This window comes from Lathamus discolor, chromosome 3, assembly GCF_037157495.1.
Source record: "Lathamus discolor isolate bLatDis1 chromosome 3, bLatDis1.hap1, whole genome shotgun sequence".
Taxonomy (NCBI): Eukaryota; Metazoa; Chordata; class Aves; order Psittaciformes; family Psittacidae; genus Lathamus; species Lathamus discolor.
The window spans coordinates 85,719,814-85,743,787 of record NC_088886.1 but is presented as its reverse complement, the minus strand read 5'-3'; the positions used below and the strand labels follow the sequence as shown (position 1 = coordinate 85,743,787).

At 37.0% G+C, this 23,974-nt stretch overlaps 1 protein-coding gene across 5 annotated transcripts in view; it reads left to right on the top strand.

Moving 5' to 3' along the window:
• OSBPL6 (oxysterol binding protein like 6) overlaps nt 1-23,974 on the top strand; it is a 100,460-nt gene that overhangs the window by 65,640 nt on the left and 10,846 nt on the right. For 4 of the 5 annotated variants that reach the window (XM_065670248.1, XM_065670250.1, XM_065670251.1 and 1 more), the window contains 12 exons: nt 1,771-1,824; nt 2,539-2,652; nt 2,772-2,936; nt 3,449-3,581; nt 4,053-4,156; nt 5,064-5,156; nt 14,571-14,736; nt 15,670-15,800; nt 17,887-17,994; nt 20,390-20,527; nt 21,896-21,983; nt 22,190-22,443. In XM_065670248.1, the coding sequence (XP_065526320.1) occupies nt 1,771-1,824; nt 2,539-2,652; nt 2,772-2,936; nt 3,449-3,581; nt 4,053-4,156; nt 5,064-5,156; nt 14,571-14,736; nt 15,670-15,800; nt 17,887-17,994; nt 20,390-20,527; nt 21,896-21,983; nt 22,190-22,443 (1,548 nt within the window). The remainder of the gene's footprint in view (nt 1-1,770; nt 1,825-2,538; nt 2,653-2,771; nt 2,937-3,448; nt 3,582-4,052; nt 4,157-5,063; nt 5,157-14,570; nt 14,737-15,669; nt 15,801-17,886; nt 17,995-20,389; nt 20,528-21,895; nt 21,984-22,189; nt 22,444-23,974) is intronic. The other variant, XM_065670252.1, reaches the window with a different exon arrangement.

Here is a 23,974-nt window from a genome sequence, read left to right as displayed (position 1 = left end):
TGAATTTAGCTTGTGGAGATTAAAAGACTTCAAAATGACATACCTGGAACACTGAAAGAACAGAAAATGAGAGCCTCTTAAAAAAGAAAACCAACTAACCAACCAACCCCCCCCCAACAAAAAAAACAACAAACAACAAAAAATGCCCCAAAACAAAACAAAAATATCCACACAAAACCAAACTCATAAACACACTCACCAAAAACCCCTCAAACAAACAAAACTCTAATAAACCACACCCACCCCCAAAACCCCCCAAACATTTGATCACTTGTATAATAATATATGGAATAACCCACTTCTTCCATGCCTTTAGAATACATTATGTTCATAGCATCATGGAATGGTTTGGGTTGGAAGGGACCTTAAAGATGATCTAGTTCCACCTCCCCTGCCATGGGCAGGGACACCTACAGTAGACCATCCAACCTGGCCTTGAACATTTCCAGGGATGGAGCAACAACAGCTTCTCTGGTCAACTTGTTGCAGTGTCTCACTACCCTTTTAATATGTTGTTTCTTGGATAAGTGTCTGTTTTGGTAAGGAACTTTATAGGAGAGCAAGGTGTGTCCAGCTTTCATAGTTCTATGAAGGAGATCACTACTGATGATCTGTTTTTCATGCTGGCTTTCCAGTTAGCAGTGTAAATAATTTTTAATGTGATTAAGAGCTTCATAGTTTGGCATCCTGCTCTACTCTGCTTCACATTTCACCTAAGGATCTATGGAAGAGGATTGGTTAATAAGATTTTTTAATTATTATTATTTTTAAATTGCTGCCTCAATATCCTGCAGCTTCCTCAACGATACTTCATGCTGTGAGGCCAGTGAGGAGTTCCAGAGACAGTAATTGTAGCATGTGTTTTGTTAGGGTTCTACTAGCAAAGCCATAGCATTCTTTGTCTATCGAACATTGCATGTTATATTCTGACAGTTCTGTATGTGCTTTAGCAGCATAGCTTTGGAACAAAATGTGAGGAAAGGTCATTTTGTGTGTGTGTGTGTAACTTAAGAAAGGCAGAGCAATATAAAATGATTATCATGTTCTTATGAAGTCTGTTCATGACCATACCTACTTAAAAAAAAAATCCTGAACCAAAATCCCTCCTGTTGTTTTGACATCTTACTCAAGAAGCTCCAGGAAAGCACTGTTTTCTTGCCCTGCATGAGATATTGCTACCATCTGTTGTGCGACTGACATAATTTCCAGAACCATCTTCAGGAGATACTTTCCCATCTAACTGCTGACCCTGCTCATACTGTTGGTTGAACAGGTTCACATTATGAAAACATTTTCCTTCCTGCCATGTCAGACAGCTTACAGAATCTAGGATAATAACTTGCTGTGTTCTAGATCTTAGCATAGGTTAGGGCTTTAGGTTAAAATCTAAAAATACGAATCAGTTTCTATTAATTAGCCTACAGTGTTTTTCTTAAGGATTTTATTGAATTAGCTGGAAAAAAGAAAAAAATACCCTTCATTGTCAAGGTTTGTTAAGTTAAACCTAGAACATAATGTAAAAAGAGAGTCTAGTTTTTCTTGCTTAGAAGATAATTGTTGTCAGAAAAAGCAAGAAAATTATTCAATAATATTTATCCTCCCTTTCCCTTTCCCAGTCCTCCTGTATTTATCCTCCCTTTCCAACCCCAAAGCATTCCTTAATTGCTACAGAGTAATATTTCTATTTTGCAGATGAATTATTGTACACAGTTTATATTGCATCTGCTCATTAAGAAATAATTTGAGAGTTGGTTTTTTTTTTTCTTTCAGAGGTTTTTTGTCCTGGATAACGGAATGTTGAAATATTCAAAGTCACCAATTGATGTAAGTGGAATTGGAGACCCATTTTTACATTTGTATTGGAATTCTGCATGCCTGAGTGGTTAAATCTCATACTCACTGTAGGCATATTTATGACAGGACACTCATGAAAGTTGTTGATATAGTCAAAGAGATCTCTATATGGAAAGTATGTAAGGTTTTGATTGTGTTCTGTCCTCAAGAATTCTACCATTTCTTACTTATATGAAAATAATGCTAATTTATTTGGTTTATTTAATGAAAGTTCTTGTGAGATCAGCCTGATAATTCATTTTTCTTTTTCAATTTTTATGTCAGTCAAAACTGATTATTATGGTGTATGGATAAGGCAGAGAATTGCTTACAATGTACTCAAAAGATATAAAAGGATAACATTAAATTAAATAGGCTACCAATAACTATCAAGTGGTAGCAGCAGGGAGCTGAGTACTGTCTAATTTTCTCTGTTTCTCACCTACCTGTAGCCGTGTACTGGTGTGAACCAACACACTTTAACTTTGGAACTGGCTCTGCACTGAACACTTCTTGTGAGATACTTTTCTCTGTCTATAAAGACAGTGAGTGGTTAGTTACTCTGACTACAGGTTTTATTTTTTAATATGGCTTTACATTAAAATGTTCCTAAAATGGGACACCGTTTCAGCACCAGAAACTTTTCAGTTAAATATAGTGAAGTGCATCATGCTACCAATTTCTTACACTGCTTTTTGGTTTTAGATACAGAAAGGCAAAGTCCATGGGAGCATTGATGTTGGTTTATCAGTTATGTCTATAAAAAAGAAGGCTCGTAGGATAGATCTTGACACAGAAGAACACATCTATCATCTGAAGGTAAAAAGTGGTGCAAATACTTACTGTTTTTGCATGCACTGTGGAAGAAAATAAAGCTGGAAAGCATGTATAGAAAAGTAGTATTTTGAATGCTTTCTTAATAGTGGTTCTATTTCCAGGTGAAGTCACAGGATTCATTTGATGCATGGGTTTCAAAATTACGCCACCACCGGCTGTACCGTCAGAATGAGATTGTGAGATCTCCAAGAGATGCTAGCTTCCATATATTTCCTTCAGCCTCTACAACAGAGTCATCACCAGCTGCTAATGTGTCAGATGGAAAGGTATATAGTGCTCTTTTGTTGAAAGCTCATGCCTACTGACCTTGCTCATTGACAATTTAAGGGGGCTCTGCTTGTAATGCCAGTAGTGAGGAGTTTCTGCTGTGGGAACCAATGGCCAGTGAAAAGCTGAATGGGCAGCTGAAAAACAATCTGATTTAGCCTTCACTAATGGGCTGCATGATCTTGCAAAGAATTTGCCATCCCAACAACAGTTGCACTTGCCTTTGTCAATCAGGGATAAATTTGCTTCTTTACTGTTTGATAATGTTCTTCATCTTAAGCAACAGCTTTTCTAGCTGCTGGTTAGCAAACACAGTTTGCTTATGAAGTTCTTGGTTTGGTTCTCCAGCATGCTGTTCAGAAAAATCTGCATCTTGAGGAATGATACAGTCGTATCACAGATGTCGCTGAAATCACAATGCATATTTTGTTTTCTTATTCTGAAGTAGGTGGTGATAACACTGACTGAGCAATATAGCAACAGTAAATTTAAGCATTTTATTATGCCTTAGGTGCAGCAAAATAGCCTCCCCTGGCAGTCTCCTATACCTTGCAGTAACAGCCTTCCTGCTACCTGCACTACTGGTCAGAGTAAAGTAGCGGCCTGGTTGCAGGATTCTGAAGAGATGGACAGATGTGCAGAAGGTTAGTCTTTATCTTTTCATCCCTTGTTCTTTCAGCAAAACTTACTGTTGATATAAAATAAGAAACAGTGAGTAAAAAGTGGTTAAATGGCATCTTTATATGCACATGAAGTAGCTTTTCAGGTAATTATGGCAATTATTTCAGGTAATTCAGATAGTTGTGGTGGGAACTTCCCTCTTTGAAAGTTTTAGGATGTTGCTTTTAAAATTTATCTTAATCTGTATTATCTTAATGGATATCATTGTTAAAATATGATCAGCTTTTCAGGTCCGCCCTTGTTGCTGATTCCCATAAAAAGAACAAGTGCTCAACATTTCTTGTAAATAATAAATAAAACTTAGGTGCCTTACTACTAGGGATTTGGATGTTGAAGTTTTGTAATTAAATAAGGTGCCAATGATGGACATTATGACAAAAAATAAAAAAGTGCAACTGAAGCACCTAATTTATTTTTGTATTATATCTATTTAGATCTTGCTCATTGTCAATCAAACCTTGTGGAACTCAGTAAACTTCTTCAAAATTTAGAAATACTACAGAGAACTCAGTCAGCACCAAATTTCACAGACATGCAGGTAAGTATGCTTGAACATAAATCATCACGCTGAAACATTTGTTCTTTATGTTAAGGGAAATTTAGACATGTTGTATGCTAATTCAGAAAGATTTTCCGAAATTCTGGTAACTCCTGGATGAAGGGTTTACCTTACGTTTGTACCTTAATCATGTATAATAATGTTTCATGTGTAAACAAAAATTATAACTTAACTGAGTTAAATAGGATTAATTTATTAAGTTATCTTAAGAATATAAGAAATTATTAAGTCATCTGCAGAGCAAAGCTAAGAACTGTTACACTGAAATTATATTTAAGGAATTTTTGTTGTGCTGAGTAAGATATTTTAAGTTTTTAAGGAGTGGAGACTCAAAGACTCTCAGTTGCATGCTCTAGAAAATATTTTCAAAGGTCCCAAGGTTTGCACTGTTCAAGTTCAGGGTGTTTTCCTCTTGGCCACAAGAAAGCAATAGCAGGTCCTAAATCCTAAACACTTTTTTCCTTTTTCATTCAGTCCTCTTGCGTACACAAATCTGCCAGTGGTGTTGGTGTGTTGGGAAGTCTAGTTCCAATGAAGTAACCACAAGACTTACCACTGATTTCAAGAAGAAATGAACTCTGCATTTCTCTGAGTAGTACCAGAATAGAAATCCATGAGGATTTCAAGACATGGTTAAATATTGTGCACTCATGAGGAAGGTACATTAGTAGTTTTGCTAAATGAGATAAATACACCATGTGTTCATAGAAGTGTATGTGGAGCTACAGCTGGTCACTGCTGAGGTTGTGGGTCCTGGCAGTGGCTTTCTTACTTTCAAATTTGTATATGTCTAATGCTACACTTCTTTACTAACTTGCTGTACTGTCTCTGTTGCTTGTGTCTACTTAATAGTACTTTGTCGCTTTTAACTATTTGTGTAATGTAGGCTAACTGTGTAGATATTTCAAAGAAAGACAAGCGGGTCACGAGACGATGGAGAACAAAAAGTGTCAGCAAAGAGGCAAAAATTCAACTTCAGGTACTGAATGCAAAATGTTTTACTTTTCATTGTACTTTCAGATTAACTTTTAAGCATGAAGTTTCATATTAGCTGAAAGTAGGAAGTCATGGTACTGTCTTTTATGTTCCTGATGAAATAAATATCAGTTTGTTATTTAAAACCTAGAGAAGATAATAAGGAAAGTATTGATTTTACATTCATTTATATGAAAACATTGCCATCTAGGGAAAGAAGTGGGATCTGAGTACAAGTCAATTAAAGTGCTAAAAAGGCAATATGCATGCAGCACATCAGGGTACTGCTGTTCTAACTCAAACTTCCAAGAAGGGCAATTGAACAGGTGACATGAAGCTAAAAGGAGAAAACATGAATGAAATACTAAACACATCAGTTGCCTTTGTCAAGATCTATACTAGGAATGTTACCAATGAGAAGTATTTTCACAAGGCTTCTCTTAAGGAAAAGGCTAGTATGGGAACAAACTGAATAAAAAGAGAATAAATTACATGAAGAAAGAATTTCTTTTATTATGCCTTAGAGCTGAAAAGTAAAAGCACAGAAATCAGCCTAATATGCTTGTATCACTGCTAGATCCAGGGTGTCTTACTGTTTTGTCAGAAGCAGTTGTGTGTTTTAGGGCCTAATCCAAAATGTAATCTTTTTTTATAATTAAGCCGCATCTGGAATATTGCGTCCAGTTCTGGGCCCCTCTGTTCAAGAAGGACAGGGAATTGCTTGAAGGAGTCCAGCGCAGAGCCACAAAGATGATTAAGGGAGTGGAACATCTCCCTTATGAGGAGAGGCTGAGGGAGCTGGGTCTCTTTAGCTTGCAAAAGAGGAGACTGAGGGGTGACCTCATCAATGTTTACAAATATGTGAAGGGTAGGTGTCAGGATGATGGAGCTAGGCTTTTTTCAGTGATATCCAGTGATAGGACAAGGGGCAATGGGTGTAAACTGGAACATAGGAAGTTCCACGTTAACATCAGGAAGAACTTCTTTACTGTAAGAGTGACAGAGCACTGGAACAGGCTGCCCAGGGGGGTTGTGGAGTCTCCTACACTGGAGATATTCAAGGCCCGCCTGGACAAGTTCCTGTGTGATGTACTGTAGGTTACCCTGCTCTTGCAGGGGGGTTGGACTAGATGATCTTTTTAGGTCCCTTCCAACCCTTGGGATTCTGTGATTCTGTGATTCTGTGAACTGATAATGAAAACTGTTCAACTTACTTCAGGAGCTAAAAATCACCACTGTGCTCTCTGCTACAGAATGAATAAATGTCAGCAACTTTTGATCCATTTAAATTCCTTGGAATTCATGCAGACTTTGAAAGCCTTTAATATGTCCCCTAGAGGTACAGTAAGGAGTTTTCTGTGACTCATTTAAGATTAATAATCTTAAGAAGAAATTGTAGGTTGCATCAGCTTTCTCATTGGAGTTGTGGGTGTTTTTTCTTTCTACCTGTTATACTAGATAAATCACAATAGGTTGAACAATGAAGCATCTATTAGGAATAAAACATTTAATAACAAAGGAATTTTGGTGATTGATGTCATGTCCTATTACCTGCATTTGAAGAATCACTGTGTTTCACTGCTGCTGAATAACATAGGCAAATAAAAATATCAGGAAAATGGATGCACGTACTTGGTGCCTATGAAGAGACAGTCAATACTGCATTTTATTCTTTCATGCCATAATGGTCTCAGAGAAATCTCTCTCCACGAAAATGATGAAAAAACAAATTGTGGAAGCAGTCATTGTATGACGATCTAGGGTGGCTCATGAGGAATTGCAAGGTGTTCCTGTGTTGCCTGCATTTTGCCAAAGTGACACTGGTCTGGGCTTCCATCATTTCGGCAACAAGTCTCAAACTGCTGTTTGTGACTTGGTAGGAGCTGTGCTTCAGCTCCTGAAATTCTCAAATATGGTTGGTTTGCAGGTTACCCTGAGAGAGTTTGTGTGCATAGCACTGCTCTACATGGGTCTGTGACTTCTGGGTCAATAATGAACTCTGCCTGACCTGGGTCGGCATTAACTCCTGGCAAGCCTAATGCAGAAAATATAAAGCTTATTTTGTTAGAGTAAAGCATTAAGTTATTGATGACTGGTTTATGCATTCGTTTGCAGTAAAAGAGAAACAATAAAATTATTCTAAATTACATCGAAGATTCCCTTTTGGCTGCTCCGTTATCTTGCCTAGTTTGATTGGATCAACATGTATTTTATTCTTCCAAGAGCTGTCCTGTCTCATGTATAGTCTAAAGCTGTGATTTGTGGAAGATGGCCTCACTCTCATTGTATTATTCTGAATTTGCTCATGTTTCCATTCCACAAAATTGTGGATTTCCCCTGATGCCTAAGTGCTTTTTAAGCTTACGGTCCCATTTTGTTCTTCAGTTAGCCATTCCTTCTTAGCTTCATTGGCCTTTCCTATAGGTAATTTTTGAAGGCTGTTCCAGTTCTTTATAAACTCTTTATTGGGGTATCCACTACTGAGAAAAACTTCGTATAATTTGTGATAGCTTCTTCATGGTTCCTACACATGATTTGCTAAGTGGTTGATATTTGGTACTGAGAAAACTTCTTTTCTCTTTACCCGTGTCTCCATACATCTCATTAGTTTTAGGAGATAATACTAATACTAACATACTAACTTTAAGCTAGTCGCACTATTAGTTCTGTTTGAAGTACTTGCACCTATTTATTTTAGAATGAGCAGTAATTAACTACCATCCAAAGAGCCTCTGAAATTATGATATTGAAAGCCATCCTTCTGGGAAGCATAAAAATTAGGAAGCTCTACATATACTATCTTGTTTGTGAGTAATGGGGAATGAGGATGTACTTTTTGCTAGCTCAGCATCCACTGCACAAGATGCAAGGAGAGAATTCTTCCATCCAGATATTGTATTGTACTTATTACCAGTTTTTTGTTCCTTCTCACACATTCTTGAATATAAATACTAGGTATATAATGTGTTTGAAATAGTTTTTCTTGTAAGAAAAGCTGCTTGCTTTGTTTCCCAGAAATATATACTTGCCAATTAAGTATACCAGTTCTGTATGCAGTTAAAGTTGCTCACACAGTGACTAAAGTGGGGTTGCACCCTAAAGTAAAATTGACCTTAGCATATGTATATACAGTTGCAGGTTTTTGGGTTGAGTATTGCTAATTTTTTTAGAATTAACAGCTTAATTTACAGTCCTTTACTCAAGAGTGATACATGGACTACTCTGAAGAAAGATTGTTTTTATGAAGAAGGTATAGTTTGGTTTTAAAAGGCCAATTTAAAGTCTTATGAAAATGGCCTGCAACAACAGGTCAGTTGATCTGTATTCACTCATTTTACAAATGATGCTTTTGCACAAAATGTTGGGTTTGGATTATTTTTTTTTATCCCCCTTTGGGTAAAAGACTGATTTGTCATTCTCATGACCATCTAAAGGTCTTTAAAAAAAGAAAATATATTACTGAAAAGCAGTAAAACGAACAATGTTGATTTGATTTCCTCCAAAAGCTCAGAATTGTGAAGTTCCAAGACTTTTTATTTTTTTCTTACGTTTATTTTATTTCTTTGGAGAGTAATTTTTTGGAGAACTACATAATATGGAACAACCTGAAAAGTTATCTTGCTCTACTGAGGCTTTCAGCTCAGAAATGAAACCAGACCCAAAAACTGGCTTATTACCTTTTCCCTTAAATAAATGTCTTTATATCATAGCTCAGATTATGACCTTACTTTCTATTGTGTTGAAGTGAGTGTGGGGTTCTGCAGAGCTCATTGTTCCCATTTTAATAATGTATACCGACATTCATAATCTTGCATGTATATATATAGTATATATTTGTACGTGTCTCTCTCTCTTATATATGTCCCTTTTAGTTAAGAATATTTTTCCAGACTTACTCACAGGCTAGACAGACATCTGTAGAGCACAGTTTACATTGTGCATGTGGTGCATTCTCTGCTTTAACAACATTTGTTTTCCATATTTTTGAGATTATTTGCATGTTTTTAACGCAAGAATTTTATGGTATAGAACAAAGCAAGCTTTCTCTCACCATGATCATTAGACGACTTTTCCACTGTCAGTAGCACTGGCACTAATATTAGCCAGAGACTGAAGGGTATGGCCATTCTCAGGTACAGCAACCTTACCAGTGGGAATGTTACAGGAGCAAGACACTTCAGCTAACAACTGGACTACAGTATCCTGTTCTTCAGCATTATGTCTATTTGTCCAGTCTATAACATTGTTATTTATATGGTGCCCAGGCTGCTTTCAGAAAAAGTAAAAATATATATGGATTAAAAAATACTGAAGTGGCTAAAGGTGAAGATATAGGGGAAGAAAAATATAAAGGTATTGAAACTTGTTTTCTAAAGCAGAAAGGTGGCTTTTCTGATCTTCTAAAATCTTAAAATGGCTTCAAAATTATGACATTTTGATTAGACATTAAATAGAGGGACTTTGATAAGTATGGAGCTCCTCTGTAATAAGCAATTACTTGCTTGACTTGACTGTACCATGGTGAATTTTCTTAAAAGTACAAAAGTTTAAAAGTAAAATTGAACTGGATGTGGCAACAAGTTAGGCATGCAGAGAAGGAAGCAGTTGTTAGAATGCTTAGTTTTCATTTGTGGTGCTTTATTTGAGTTTTTGCATTGCTTTGGAAGTCAATACTTCAATAATGTACAGGAAAAGTAGTTGGGACTCAAAAAAATGGTGTGTGGAGAAAAGGAACAAATAGGCTCAAGGGTGGACATGGAAATAACTACAGCTGTGCACAAGAATACATAAGCAAGCTCACTATAACACACTGAAAAGTTTTACCATTGAGATGCATGCATCTTGAATGACCACAGTTCATTCACTTCCACTAATGCAAAGTGATCTCTTTCAGAATTCATCTTCTAGATGGTCAAGTGACCCCCCAGAAGGAGTTTGGGTTTTGTGTTTTTTGCCTTGCCATAGCATCCTTTTTGTTTTCTTATTCCATATTGCCTTATAACTCTGAATGGCAATGCTAATAGTTTGTGGGTTTTTTTGGTTTTTTTTTGTAGTCTTAGTGAGTGCACTGCAGTCCAACTCATCTGGAGATAATTTTAGTGAAGTATCTAGCTTTTTTTATGTCTTTGGCATACACAACTGAAAACATGTAATATGTCCTCAGAATGTGTAGGCCATAAGAGTTAACAAAATTGAAAGCCACTTAAAGATTCTCCCTCTCCCTTTTCTGATCACCTTTCATCTTCCTGTGTCCCATCACCCCTTCCCTTCTCTGTTTCTACTTCCTCTCTTGCATTCACTGTCAGGAAGGGCCGGCACCGAAGGGGCAGTTCAGCACAACACGACGCCGGCAGAGACTAGCAGCTGCAGTGGCTACAACAGTGAGTGGATTTAAAAATCAAGGAATAGCTCTAAAGATGGGAAGCTATGTAACTCGAATGTGTAATAGGGTTATGAAAATGTTTCTTGCACTTTTTGGAGGTGTCCAAAAAGTGCAAGAAACATGCTACCCACTTTCAGCCAAGTTTCTTAGAAGTGGTCTGGCCTGAGACAAATCTGTTCCATAAATGTGGGTCTGAGCTTGTGTGATACATGTCCTCCTCCTTTACCCCAGTGCAAGTAATGGTTAGACTTGGCCCCTGCACTAGACACATCTTTGACATACTCTGCTATAATCTATTCAAAATGAATAATGAATCTATACTTTTAAGTAGCTTAAGGTTAGCCTTTTCGTTTGAGACACTTTCTGAATACATTCCATAATTCCAAAAAGTCATATTACTACCTCTAGTGTCTGTATTTAGTTTTGCTAATTCTCTACAACTGGGACACAAAACCTGGAGCTGTGAAATCAAAGCAGGGGCTAGGAATTGGGAGGGGGAAGTGCTGTTTGTGAAATCAAAGTAGCATTGAAAGGGTATCTTCAGCTGCTGCTTTATCAGAACAGCGCTTTTTAAGAATGCACAATATAGACATTAGTACTCATCAAGTGATGAGTGCAGCAGCTAGATAGGGAAGACTTTGCAGCCAAAGACTGAATAGAGCTTTAAATGCATACCCTTATCTAGCCCAAGCAGTGAATGTCTTTATCAGGCTAAAGTTCCAGGTCTGCTGCTCTAGCCCATAGCTAAAATCACTAGATCAGACAAAGCTTTTTCTTAAGCCTGAATACCTGGAGCTCCTGCTACTTGAACTACAAAACTCAGTTCCTGTTAAGCCCTCCTAAAAATTGTGGGAAATCTGTGTTTCTCCAGTTCCCAAATTAACTCATCTAAATTTAATCCCCTGTAATTAGCTGATGCTGAATGCTGTGCTCAGTAATTGATTGATTTTTCTGGTGTTCATCATCCTGATGATCAAGAAATCAACCCACTTGTCAGTTTATGTGGCTGAGCAGTTTCAGTAGAAGGTTCTAACCAGTAAGTTCAACACTGGAAAGAGCTGTACCAGGGAGTGCTTAAATAAAGCACATACAGCTGGACTTAGATCACAAGGCAGTAGGAGTCCTGGGTATTGCTGAGTTGTTACCTACGGCTGAAATGAGGACCTGTTGAGGGAAGTCTTGGCAGAGCTGGGAAAAGCTCAGGAGGAAGGAAAACCAGAGGCACCAAAATGACTCTGCAGCTGTTGCAGTGGTTGTGGCAATGTCCCATTCTTCCTGGCTGATGTGGCAAAGTGCTTGTCTATCCCAAGCAGTGAAGCTGTGTATGTAGACTGAGTGATGCAGAATTACATCAGTTAATTGCATGGCAGAAAAAGGAGGTTTTCCTTACAACCTACTCTACCGGGAACAGTCTGGTAGTAAAGTCAGAAGCAGGTAACCATAGATATAGATATAAAGCACAGCAGTGATATGAAAAAAGGGGAAGTGAAATATGTTGGCAGTGTTTCTTGGACTTTTGCCTATTCAAGAGAATTAAAGAGTTTGTTCAATGTTGATTTTTTCATCTGTTTTGGAAAGTAGCTTGGGAACTTCTCTGAAAGATGCGTATGAGGAGAGCTCATTGTTGGTCAACAGTTTGGTATTTTTGGTTCTTGTATTTAAAGCAGTCAGCAAAGCAGCTACTTGTCTCTTGTTATGTGAATGTGTATTTTTTGCAAGCAGTGTGACAGTATTTGTAGAACATGTAAATGCTGTTTCTTGGTCATACTTTAAAAGGTTATTTTCCAATAGATCTCACTATGGAAACATTGCTTTTCAGCCTGGCCGGCTGAGGTTTGAGGCTGAAATTATGGATCTAAAGAGAGCTGTCACCCCTGCTCCCCACCTTCCCATGTGTGAGAAGCCTGCAGCTCTGCTAGTCTATGTGGGGCAGCCACTGGGGCAACCTGCCCTGAGAAGCTGTGGCTGCCTCATCCCTGGAAGTGTTCAAGGACAGGCTGGATGGGGCTTTGAGCAACCTGGTCTAGTGAAAGGTGTCCCTGCCCATGGGAGGGGGTTAGAACTAGAAGATCTTTAAGGTAATTTCAACCCAAACCTTTCTATGATTCTGTGATCACCATAGGCACGTGGGGCTGCAGGGACTGTCCCTCAAGCTTCTACATTATAGCTGGGATCAGCTTTTTTCCTGCTTTCTGGGTTGGCTTCAGCATTGGGTAGGTGCTGCTCCTTCTCCCCCAGCTATCATGTAGCCATATACTCTGCCCTCCTGGAGCCATTGAACCTTTTCAGTTCTTCTTGACTCCTCGTCAGAAAGTTCTGGTAACATGCCCTCCAACTTAAGAAGTGGGAAGTTTTGTAAAGGAGACTTGAAATTAACATACGTTTAGTCACATTAGTCAATTAACCTAGTTTTGGGGGGCTGTTGAGAGGGGCAGTCTGGTACTCGCAAAGATTATGGGGTAAATATCCAGCATGAATGGAAGGAATTTGTTCTACATCTCCTGCTAATAAAGTCTTTTTCATATCAGGCCAAAATAATGTCCAATTAAAAAAAAAAAAGAATACTTTGTTGGTATAGCTTGAACTCAGAACATGTGAGAGAAGAAAACAAAGTTTATACTGCATAGGTTCCACAGACCTGTGGTTTTATGTGCTAAATGTATCTGGAAATTGAGGAAGAACAGGATGGAAAATGGTATTTTGTGGAATATATTCATGAGTGCGATGATATTTGATGAATAGATACAACAGGATTTTGAGGTTTACACTGGGGAGTCAGAAATCTAAAATGTATATTAATGAAAACTTTTACAGGAAGGGATTGATAAAGCCATTCACTGATCTAATAAAATAACAAGGTACCAATTTCAAATATTGATGGTAGTATAGAACTTATCTGTTGATAAAAATTCTTAGTAATATGACTTTTTATGTTATCTGCTGCTCATTATCATGCCTTGGAAGACACATTTTATACTTTGGCTCCATTTTTCCTATTGAAAAATTTCATTGGGCTGCAGTGTAGAGATTCTTGATTTATACATTTGATAAATATCATGAGATAAAATAATGTGTTCTATATGTTGAACAGTGCTTAATATTTATGTAATAAAGTGTAGTTCTACCTGCCTGTCCTTTGCATTCAAATTTGAAAATTGGGTTCTTGGCCTGGTTTTTATACAAATGTGTGTAAATGGTAAAATTAAAATAAAATAAAACATACGCTTACATATACACATTACATATATACCAGTGGTAGCCATACACTGCATATGTAGCATATAGGTAAACTGTGCAGTATATATGATGCGTCTATATAACTTACGAAGATTTGCATGTGTATTTTTATTACCTGAAAAGTATAGAAGGAGAAAGAAAGGTGGAAATGATAATGAAGTAAATTCTTTGTTGGATCCTACTAAACTGTCTTTACATTTATATGGTTCATGTACTTTAAATGAAAATCAGGTGGACTTTTGATTTATTTTTTTTTTATTGGTTGTGGTTAATTTTTTTCAGCTGTTTTCCCTCTTCATAGTTGCCAATACAGTTACTTTCAACTCAAGATTTACCAGTACTTTTGTAAAACTTCAGTGATAGATTTCATAATTGTATAGCTTATTTATAGATCTGTAGAGGAACTTGCATACTTCAAATGTTGGTATTGTAACAACAGAATCATACGACATGTACTCTCAAATGTCCAAATATAAAGCAGCATGTGTTGTGGTTCTATTTTCCAATCATCTTTTAAGTATTAGGAAATGGTCCATTTTTGTAATGGAGTTGAGATGCTCCGTTCCTAGCTGTTAGCTATGTATTTAGGCCTTCTTTTGTCTGTTTCACTGAAAAATTGCAAGAGATTCTGCATCAGCTGACCTGAGATTTAGCACAGTAAAATGTTACATGTTCACTCGTACCGTGTTCTTCACATTATGAACTAAATCTTTTCAGAAGAAATTTGTATTCTGCTTCAACAGAGTCAAAAGATTGAGTGCACCTTATACAATATTTCTTCACTGTTTTTCACTGTAGGTTCCTTTCAGTGCTACAATGTCACCTGTTCGATTGCATTCATCCAATCCCAACCTTTGTGCAGACATTGAGTTTCAGACTCCCCCAGGCCATGTAACGGACCCTCTGGGGTGCTCTGCTGAGTACATGAAGCTTCAAGAAGAATTCTGCCTGATGGCACAAAAAGGTAACTGAAAATATTAAGCCTTTCTTTTATTGTGCTTCTCTGTTGTGTTTATTACTTTCATTTAGTTACGGCTAGGGCTTTCATGTGCATTAGATGATATTGTGGAAGATTTTTTAGCTGATCAGGTGGTTTACACACAGCATGAATTATCATTCTTTCCATGGGTGTCATGAATCTGGAGATAAATAAACTCTGTATGATAAGAGTCTTCTGAACAAACATTTTGTTTCTCAATAAAATGCTTTATTTCTCCCCACAGTTGAATCAGGATGTCACTGCTATATATAATGTTGTGTAGTTCATTTTTATGCAATGTTTTCTATGTCAGTGGAAGCAACAGAAGAGCGTATTACTAGAATGTACTTTAGAAATGCCATTTTATTGCCAATACATGAATGGTCCTACAGACTGAAAAATACTATTTTTAAAAGGGTTTGATACCAGTTTGCTATCTGTTATAGAACAAATACAGGAAAAAACATGTGAGCGATATCTTTAAAAATGTCAAAAACCTGTTTAAAGAAAGTAATCCTTTTTATTAGTGCAATATTAAGCCTTAGCAAAACTGGGTGGGTTTTTTTTTCTGTTTGTTTGTTTTTTGTTTGTTTGTTTGTTTCTCTGAAAAAAACAAACAAACAAACAACCAGAAAGAAAGAATCACACACTGGATACAGGCTTTCCACATATACACCTTTCCATATGTTCAGTACCAAGAGTATGCTCAGATGATGTGTGTGAATATACAGCATGCACATTACAGACTCAAGCTGTAAGTGATTATTTGCCACGGATTACTTGAAATGCAGATCCTAGTTTAAAATTTCTGCAATTGTGGGATGGAAATCTCTATATCTGTCTTTACTGCTGAAATATTGTAATAGATGTCATGTGCAGTTCTATAGCTGAGAAAACATTTGTTTTCTTTTTTCTTAGTTCATTCTCTTTTGAAGTCTGCCTTTAACAGCATAGCTATAGAGAAGGAGAAGCTTAAGCAGATTGTTTCAGAGCAGGATCTTTCAGGACACAATGCTCAAGTAGCACACCTCAGACAGTCCCTCTCTCAGGTATGTTCTTGATTTGATTTCAAGCATATCTAGCTTGACAGATGCACTTTTTCTTTTGTACTTTAGCCATTTTCTGAGGTGGAAGGAGCAAAGAAAAAGCCAAATTCTTGACCAGAACTTTGACCTATGTTCATTCTGTTATGGCATAGGTCTAACCTCGGTGCATGTGGAGGTGAAGGATATCATTTGTTTGTGTAAGCGTGTGTCTGTTATGTCTTTCCAGAGTAAAGAGATAGGATCAATTTTTTTTATACAAATGCTAGATATCTCTCCTAGAGCTGTTTCCAGCACAGCCAAGGAGATATTCTATTTTCTTAAATTTTAAATTTTGACTGTATTTGTCTTTATTTTATATGTCTGTGTCTTTAACTGCAAAAGGAATCTTGAGTAAATTGGGTTTTCAGGGACATACCTGTTACTGTCCAGCATCTCTCCCACTTAAACCAGAGGAACTGTTATTGACTTTAGTGGGGAAGAAGAGGTAAAGTGACAGTAAATCTTCAGGTTGCAATATAAATTTTTTAATTCATTGTCAAGGAAAAAAAACCCCAGCCTCAGAAGAATAGATTGATGTGGAGTACTGCATCTGCAAGAAATGTGAGCAGAGGTTTAAAGGCAAACAACTTCACTCAAATATGTATATAATTTCATGTACTGTTATTGGGTTGGAGGTTTTTGCTATGAGATTAAAATTGATGCATAATGTTTCTGTAGGTAAAGATGCATATTATGTTACACAGATTGATTACTTTGTGTTGTAATAAGGAAAGGTTAAGGACAAGAGACAAGAGTAACCATTTATGGTTATTGATACTAATTTAACTAAGACCTGTAGAGACTTATTACTAACTTGTTTGAAATAGGTGATCTTATTTTCCTCTAGTTCCTGGCCATCAGTGTCAGTCTAAAAGTCACCATCACACATTACTTCATAGTCTCAGTGGGGAATAAGTGGAAATTTGACCTTGTTCAGATGGTTGGGTTTGACCAGTCTCATGACCGGATTTGAGCAGTTAAGGAAGCTACTGCCAGGCTGCTGTTAATCATCACTTTCCCTTCCTGGTAGATGGCTACTACAAACATGCACAAACCATTTCAGAACAAAGCAAAATGGGGTGTTTAGTGTTTGTGATGTTTAGTGACAGTTTAAGCTAGCCTATTTTACTTTGGTCCTACTTTATTTCAGTACATTCATGCAATCTATTCCTGAGGCTGCACTAGTGCGAGGCAGAAGATTCTTGCTCTGTTACAACAGTCACTTTCTACTAAAACTATATGTTTGTCTGTTATTCATTTCTATAATCCTCAGTGTTGGGGATAAGGTTAAGTCAGTTTATGTTCTAGGTATGTAACATATTATACTTCTTCTGGATTTTCAGAATCTTGCACATGAGTCTTTCTGGATTATAGACAATATGCATATGTGCACCCAAATTTTTAATCTAGGTCAGGCTTTAAAAAAGGATCAGCAGATGCCAGGCACCAGTTGAATTCTGTTGGTATTTATGACACTAATAGATCAGTAATTTGAAATAAGTACACACATGCAAATATATAAAGTCAATATGGATGTGTGAACACCCAGTGATACTAGCAGTTATGTTGGTTTTGCTGGAAACAAAGCAGTTCCCTTGGCGGGCTTTAAGGACTGATAACCTTGTTTCAGAAAAACCTGCATAGCTGTAAACCAAGAATTTGTAAACCAAACCAAACCAAATGCCTCTTTGGGCATTTTGCAGGTAGTTTCTGTTGTTCTGCAGTTTCATTCTTTCTTATTGCATTCAGTCCCCATTTCCATAATGTACATAACCCACCAGTATACTTGCCGAAGAGCTACCTGAGGCCATTATAACACTGTGGGAGAATATCTGTCCCTCCTGCCTCCTAAAAATCACTGAAGACAAACCAACCAAATGATTAAATCATGTTAGAGAGTATCTCAAATTAAGTATCTCTCTAAATATGGAAGAAAAGAGAATCAGTGATTTCTTAGGAAATTGAGGGAAGAAGCTACTTTTTTCTTTCTTTTTTTCTGTTTAACACTTACTTTTTAATTTTAAATGAAATATGCAATTTTTATTTTAAGGCTCTCAACCAGAATGCTGAACTAAGGAGTCGCTTGAACAGAATACATTCAGAATCTGTTATTTGTGATCAGGTTGTCAGTGTAAATATTATCCCTAGTCCTGATGAGGTAAGATTTTGGCCTTTAATGGATTATAGTACAAGCAAACCTTGCTAATTCTCACTAATAGCTGAAACACACCTGGCAAATTACAGATATTTTTTTCAGATTGGCAAGTGTTTATTTATAGAAAAAATCGGATTACATTTTCATTATGTAAAATAAAACTTCTGTCTTTTATTTTGCATATGTCATACCTAATGAAAGAACTCAAGTTTGGTCTCTGAGAAACAGGGAAGGACTCCACTTTTGGAATATTAATTGTTGGCTGTGTGAATTAGTGAGGTGTTACTGTATTTGAATGTGACACACATTCAAATGTAGCTATCCAATTCTGTGTCTTAGTTTCTTGCCAAATCAACAGAGCAATTTAGTACTTAATGGCCTGAGCCGGCAAGTGCTTAAAGGGCCTAATACTTAGTATCTGGAGTGGCACTGCCGAAATCAAAAGGCTCAGTCTATGAACCAAGCACTATACTAATCTCATTTGTGCAACATTTAGTCTTTCTCATTTTCCTTCCCTCAGTCAACAGATTACCAAACATTTCTATCAATAACAAGTCAGCGTCTTTCATGAGAAAGACAAATTGAATTTCTGAGCTGTAATATTTTACAATTAATGTGGTCACTTTGACAACCATTCTGCTTGCATTTTGCCAAAATATTTTTCATTTGTCATTTCCACTGATTCTTTTCTATGCATATGCCGCTTCAGTTAACATACTCTTGTCTGCTAATTCTCTCTTTCATCAAGAAGGGAAGGTGAAAATGCATTTCAAATTACTTTTGTTTATTTGCTTTTCGAAAATATCCAAACAATTTTTCCGGAGTCCAGCATGTTGGAGACTATCAACAGAAGATAGAGGTGAAGCAGTGCCACAGCACAGACAGTGATCTGCAGTGAAGTTCTGAGCATCTCTTCTATTTTTTTTTTCTGTTAGCTGTTTCTTTTTCATATGTACATCTTAGTGCAGTATGTCTGACTGAAGGTGTTTCTTAAAGAAGTTCTCAGCTTTCTCCTCCACTTCTTCTCTTGATTGCTTATACATATATATATATATATAACCTTGCAGTGTGCAGATAATGCCTGTGTGAGCAACTTTTTCAGGTAGGGGCATATGTATTTTTCCAAGTCTCTCTTAGTTTATACAAAACCTTAAAATTTTAATCACTTCCTCTAAAGATAAAGGTGAAATGAGTTTCTATTTCTGTTATAATTCATCAAACAACATAAACTGTCTCCAAGCCTATAAGCCCCAGTGAAAATTGAATGGTTTTTGACTTTTTGGCTTGTTTATGAATTTTTTTAATTTTTATTTTTTATTAGTGCATGGTGAGGCAACTGTGTAGAGCATAATTCTACAGGATTAAGATGTCAACAAAACCATTTGTAAGACTTCTGTAGCAAGATTAATGGGGATTGAGTTGCAATCTGAATTTAACAGTGTTTAGAAGGACTTCAGTAGTTTCATCTGTGTTATCCCCCAGAAGCCACATGCTGTATAAATTGAGGGATTAAGAGAAAAGCCTGTTTCACTCCACAGCAGAAGCTCCTTTGGTGGAATGGTACAGGGAGAGAATCTTAATTTTTTCCCCCTTCCTTCTTAAAGCAATAGCCTGGAGGGTAACATGTTGAAACCTGGTGTCCCTCCCATCAATGGCAGGCAAAAGAAGATATGTTCCACTATTTAAATTATCTTGCCCTCACTTGATTTACACGACACAATTTTGAACCCTTATTCTGCTGTTAAATTCTCTTTATAATAAACCATAATTTAAAACCATAAAGATTTCATTCCCTTTAGTAGCCTTGAGTCACCATTGCTAGCATAATTCAAATGAGATTTGGAGTACAAATGTGGAATAAAAGCACATAAATATTATAGTCATTCTCTTGAGTATTCAAACATTTCAAACATTTGTTGCTAAACTGGTTCAGAAGTTCATTTATTTTGAAAGTAACTCTGTGACCTATAAAGCTTTATATTTGAGTTTTGGTTGTATCAAAGCTAGCTCTGAGAGATGTAGTTTGTTACGACCAGGTGTCTTTTCATCTGAACTTCATGGTTGAACTAATCTGACACAATCCAAATCCAGCTGTTGTCCAAAAAATTATTCCTGTGTATGCAGAACTAGATCTGTGATTATTCATACTGCTAAAACTGAGAAGTTGATGCTGAGCAAGCCTCAAATTAAGACATGTATCTTGATGCTCAAAGTGCACTTTATTTTGTAATTGTCTAAGTCTCATCTGTTAGGTACACACAAAGCCCTGCCAAAATTCTCTCTTTACTATCCATGCTTATATTTGGCATAGAAAAATTGCTCAGATTATTTACCCCATCTATGTATGTTTCTTTTATTTTAGAAGTAATACTTTTATTTTTCTATGCTTTATTTGCAGACAGGTGAACAAATTCATGTCAGTTTGCCACTGTCTCAGCAAGTTTCTAATGAGAGCAGGCTCTCTATGTCTGAATCCGTTTCAGAGTTCTTTGATGCACAGGAAGTGCTTCTATCTGCCAGCTCATCAGAAAACGAGGTAGGCTATGGCAGCATGCTGCAGCTTTGCTGTTGGACAGATTTAGGTATTGCTACAACTCTTGAATGATTTTTCTTTTCTCTTTAATAATGGACCTTAGAATAAAAAGGTGTGTAAGGTGTACATAAATGAACTTGAGACTCCCTTGTGATGGGGTGCAGATGTTCCCTGAAGTGTAAAACTGAGCTGAAAGATGCTTGTACCAGTAGCTTATGTTCAGTACATGCCCTTGCTAGACTATGGCAATTTCAGATAAGGATGACATAAACAGGAACAATTATGACTACACAGTCACCTAATTTAGATTTTAAAATATTCTTACCAAAAAAAAAACCCCAAACTTCTTCTAGTAGACATACAAAGTTATTCTCTGTAATCAGACAAGTAGGCAAAAGCCTGAAAAATTCACTCACTCATGCTCAAAGTTGAAGCAGTTCAGGCTCCTGAATCGTGTTGCTGTCCACAGCTTTCCTGTGATATTCTGAATAAATTCTTCAATATAAAAAATGTATTTATTTTTTGAAAATACCTTTTATAAAGCCACAGTAGTGCTGTGGTCTGCCACGACTCTTCTGTAAGAGTAGATAAGAATGTGCCACAGTATTTTCTCGTTGACAAGGATTGCTCACCTGCCACGAGCTGGTACAACTGTGAGCAGAATTGTTCATCTAAAGAATGGAATATTTCCTTATCTTACTGCTTCTGGCAGCAATACTTCTTTCAAGTACCTTTTATCTCAATAGTCTGGATTGTTTATATCAGCATGGAAAATTGGTGCACCTGTATAGTATAAATAAAATGGAAACTTTACAAAATCACTCCCAAATGATATAGGCCTTATAATAAATACTCCGTCATCAGTAAATACTGTAAAATATTTTGAAAGTGATATTTTTTTGGGGGAAAAAAAAAAAAGAATCTTAAAAATAGTCATTGATTTAGTTCTTATTTTGCAAAAATGATGGTTCAATGTTTATATATATTTTTTGCTTAAACACAAACTGTGTTTTGTTGTTAGGCTCTTTATAAAGAGCACAAATCTGACTCTGCTTCCCATCCCAAACACATTGCATTTTCAATCTTTTGTTCATCTCTGATCTTGTTTGAAGTCACTGTTTTGTAAAGTTAGTGCCTGTATTTAGCTTCATAGTAAGGCATTCAGAAACAAGGAGAGCATAACATTTGTTTTGATGCTTTTAGCACATTGTCAGTATGGGCCAATTGAAACCCCCAGCTGATTTAGTAAAAAGCTCTAATTGGGTAGAGATGATTTCTTTGAATATTTGTGTTTCAGTTAATTATTTTTGCCTACTTTGTCAGTGTATTTTATATGTATTTGTATGAATTGATATTTTCCTTATGTTTTAGGCTTCTGATGATGAATCTTATATCAGTGATGTGAGTGATAATATCTCTGAGGACAACACCAGTGTTGCAGACAACATTTCTCGGCAAAGTATATGTTATGTTTTAACCTTTGGGAATTATGTTGGTTATGTTCATATACCAGATTTACTGCATGTCTGTACAAGACCAACGTAACTGAAATCAGTGAAGCTGGGCATGCTTGTTCTGGCAGTGATCAGGTTCAGTGGCTAAGTCTGTTTTTCTTAATCTAATGCTTTTTAATATGGTGTGATAATAGTTTTTTTCCCTTCCCAGTTCTTAATGGTGAGCTAACGGGAGGTGCATTCAGGAATGGACGGAGAACTTGTCTCCCAGCTCCCAGCCCTGACACCAGTAACATCAATCTGTGGAATATTTTGAGAAATAACATTGGCAAAGATCTTTCCAAAGTATCCATGCCTGTTGAGCTAAATGAACCTCTGAATACCTTGCAACATCTTTGTGAAGAGCTGGAATACAGCGAACTTTTGGACAAGGCTGCTGAAACAGATGATCCTTATGAACGCATGGTAATAAATTTAGTTTAGCACTTCTTATGTCTGTATTAAAACAGGAGCTGTTGAGCAGAGGTCTGTGCAGGGCCTCTCTTGCTCTTCCCTGTTGGGTCAGGCAAATGTGAACAATTGCAGGTAGTAGGTTTGATCTGAATAAGCCTGAGGGACTTTTCTTGTCTTCAGACCAAGTCCTGCAATTGTGACTCATTGATATGAAAACTGATCTCACTCTCTGGAATTGTGTATGTAGACACTGGCAGTTTTTAACCCTGCAGCATCCTTTCCTGGCTTTCAGTGATCAAGTCCAACAGCCTCCAAGAGCTAATCGAGTCTGTGGCTGGCTTATGGTCAATGGTCAATCTTATTATCAATAAGATGTCATCATAGGCAATTTCTAATAGAGAAGTTTCAAAACACCAAAACAAAGTTTGCCTCGGCAGCCTGACTTCAGCTCCCGTGTAAGTATGTCTTGGTTTTTTAACTGACAGTCCACAGCTTATGTTCAGCTCTCAGGGTGTTTTGATCTGTCATTTCTCCTTTTCCTCAGAAGAAACAAGGAAAAGGCTGTTAGGGCAAGTTTGGTAGTGTTGGTGCTGAACTACTGTCCTCTAGTATGGGTTGGCAGCATTGTAGATAACTGGGAGAAGAGAGGTTGCCTTTGGCTGTCATCACAGACTCAGGTCCATGAACTATATGTGGCCTGCAGGAGAGTGTGGGGTCCTAAACACTGGTATTTTTTCCTTGCCACTGGAGAGGTTGGACCAGTCTTATGATAGGGGGTTGAATTATTATCATCACATGCTGTTTTCCTGTAAGATTTCTTATGTCCCTCACAAAAGGAAGATTCTGTAAGGACTGGGCAGCGTTATAATGAATAAAGCAGACTGCTTGTAGGACTCTGCCTCTGTTGAACGGTTTGGAAGGTGACTGTTGAAGAAGTCGGGAAAGTTCAGGAAGGAAAAGCCATGGTGCAGCTTTAATCTTCCTTGGAAACGTAGATTCATAGAATCATAGAATAGTTAGGTTTGGAAAGGACCTTAAGTCTACTTCTCTGCTACACATCTTTAGTGCCACACCTGGGATACAAGCCAAACTTGTAACACGCACCTTAAAAATGCGAACTGCACAGAAATTTCTACCTGGCAGAAGTGTTGAATATCCAAAGCTTGATAGCAATGCTGTGAATATGTACCTGCTTCTTCACTGTTCTCCAAAAAATCCAGACTTTGCTATCTTAAAAAAGCATCCAAAAGTAGTGGAAACTTTTTTCTTCTCATTGCTCTACATATCCTAAGGATAGTAAACCCCCTCATTTCTCTGTTGTGTCTTATAGTTAAATTCATTAAAAAGGCTGGATGAATGAAGGTTTTACTGTTGAAGAAAAGCCCATGAAAAGAGTGTTAATTCTGTTGATGCTGCATTTATGAATAATATGAAATGAATAGAGAATGGAACACCCATTATACAGTGGGAATAAAGCAAAGCGTGTAAAAACTCACAGGAGTGTTACGTCATTCGTAACATGAGGAGAGGGGGACTTGGTTAA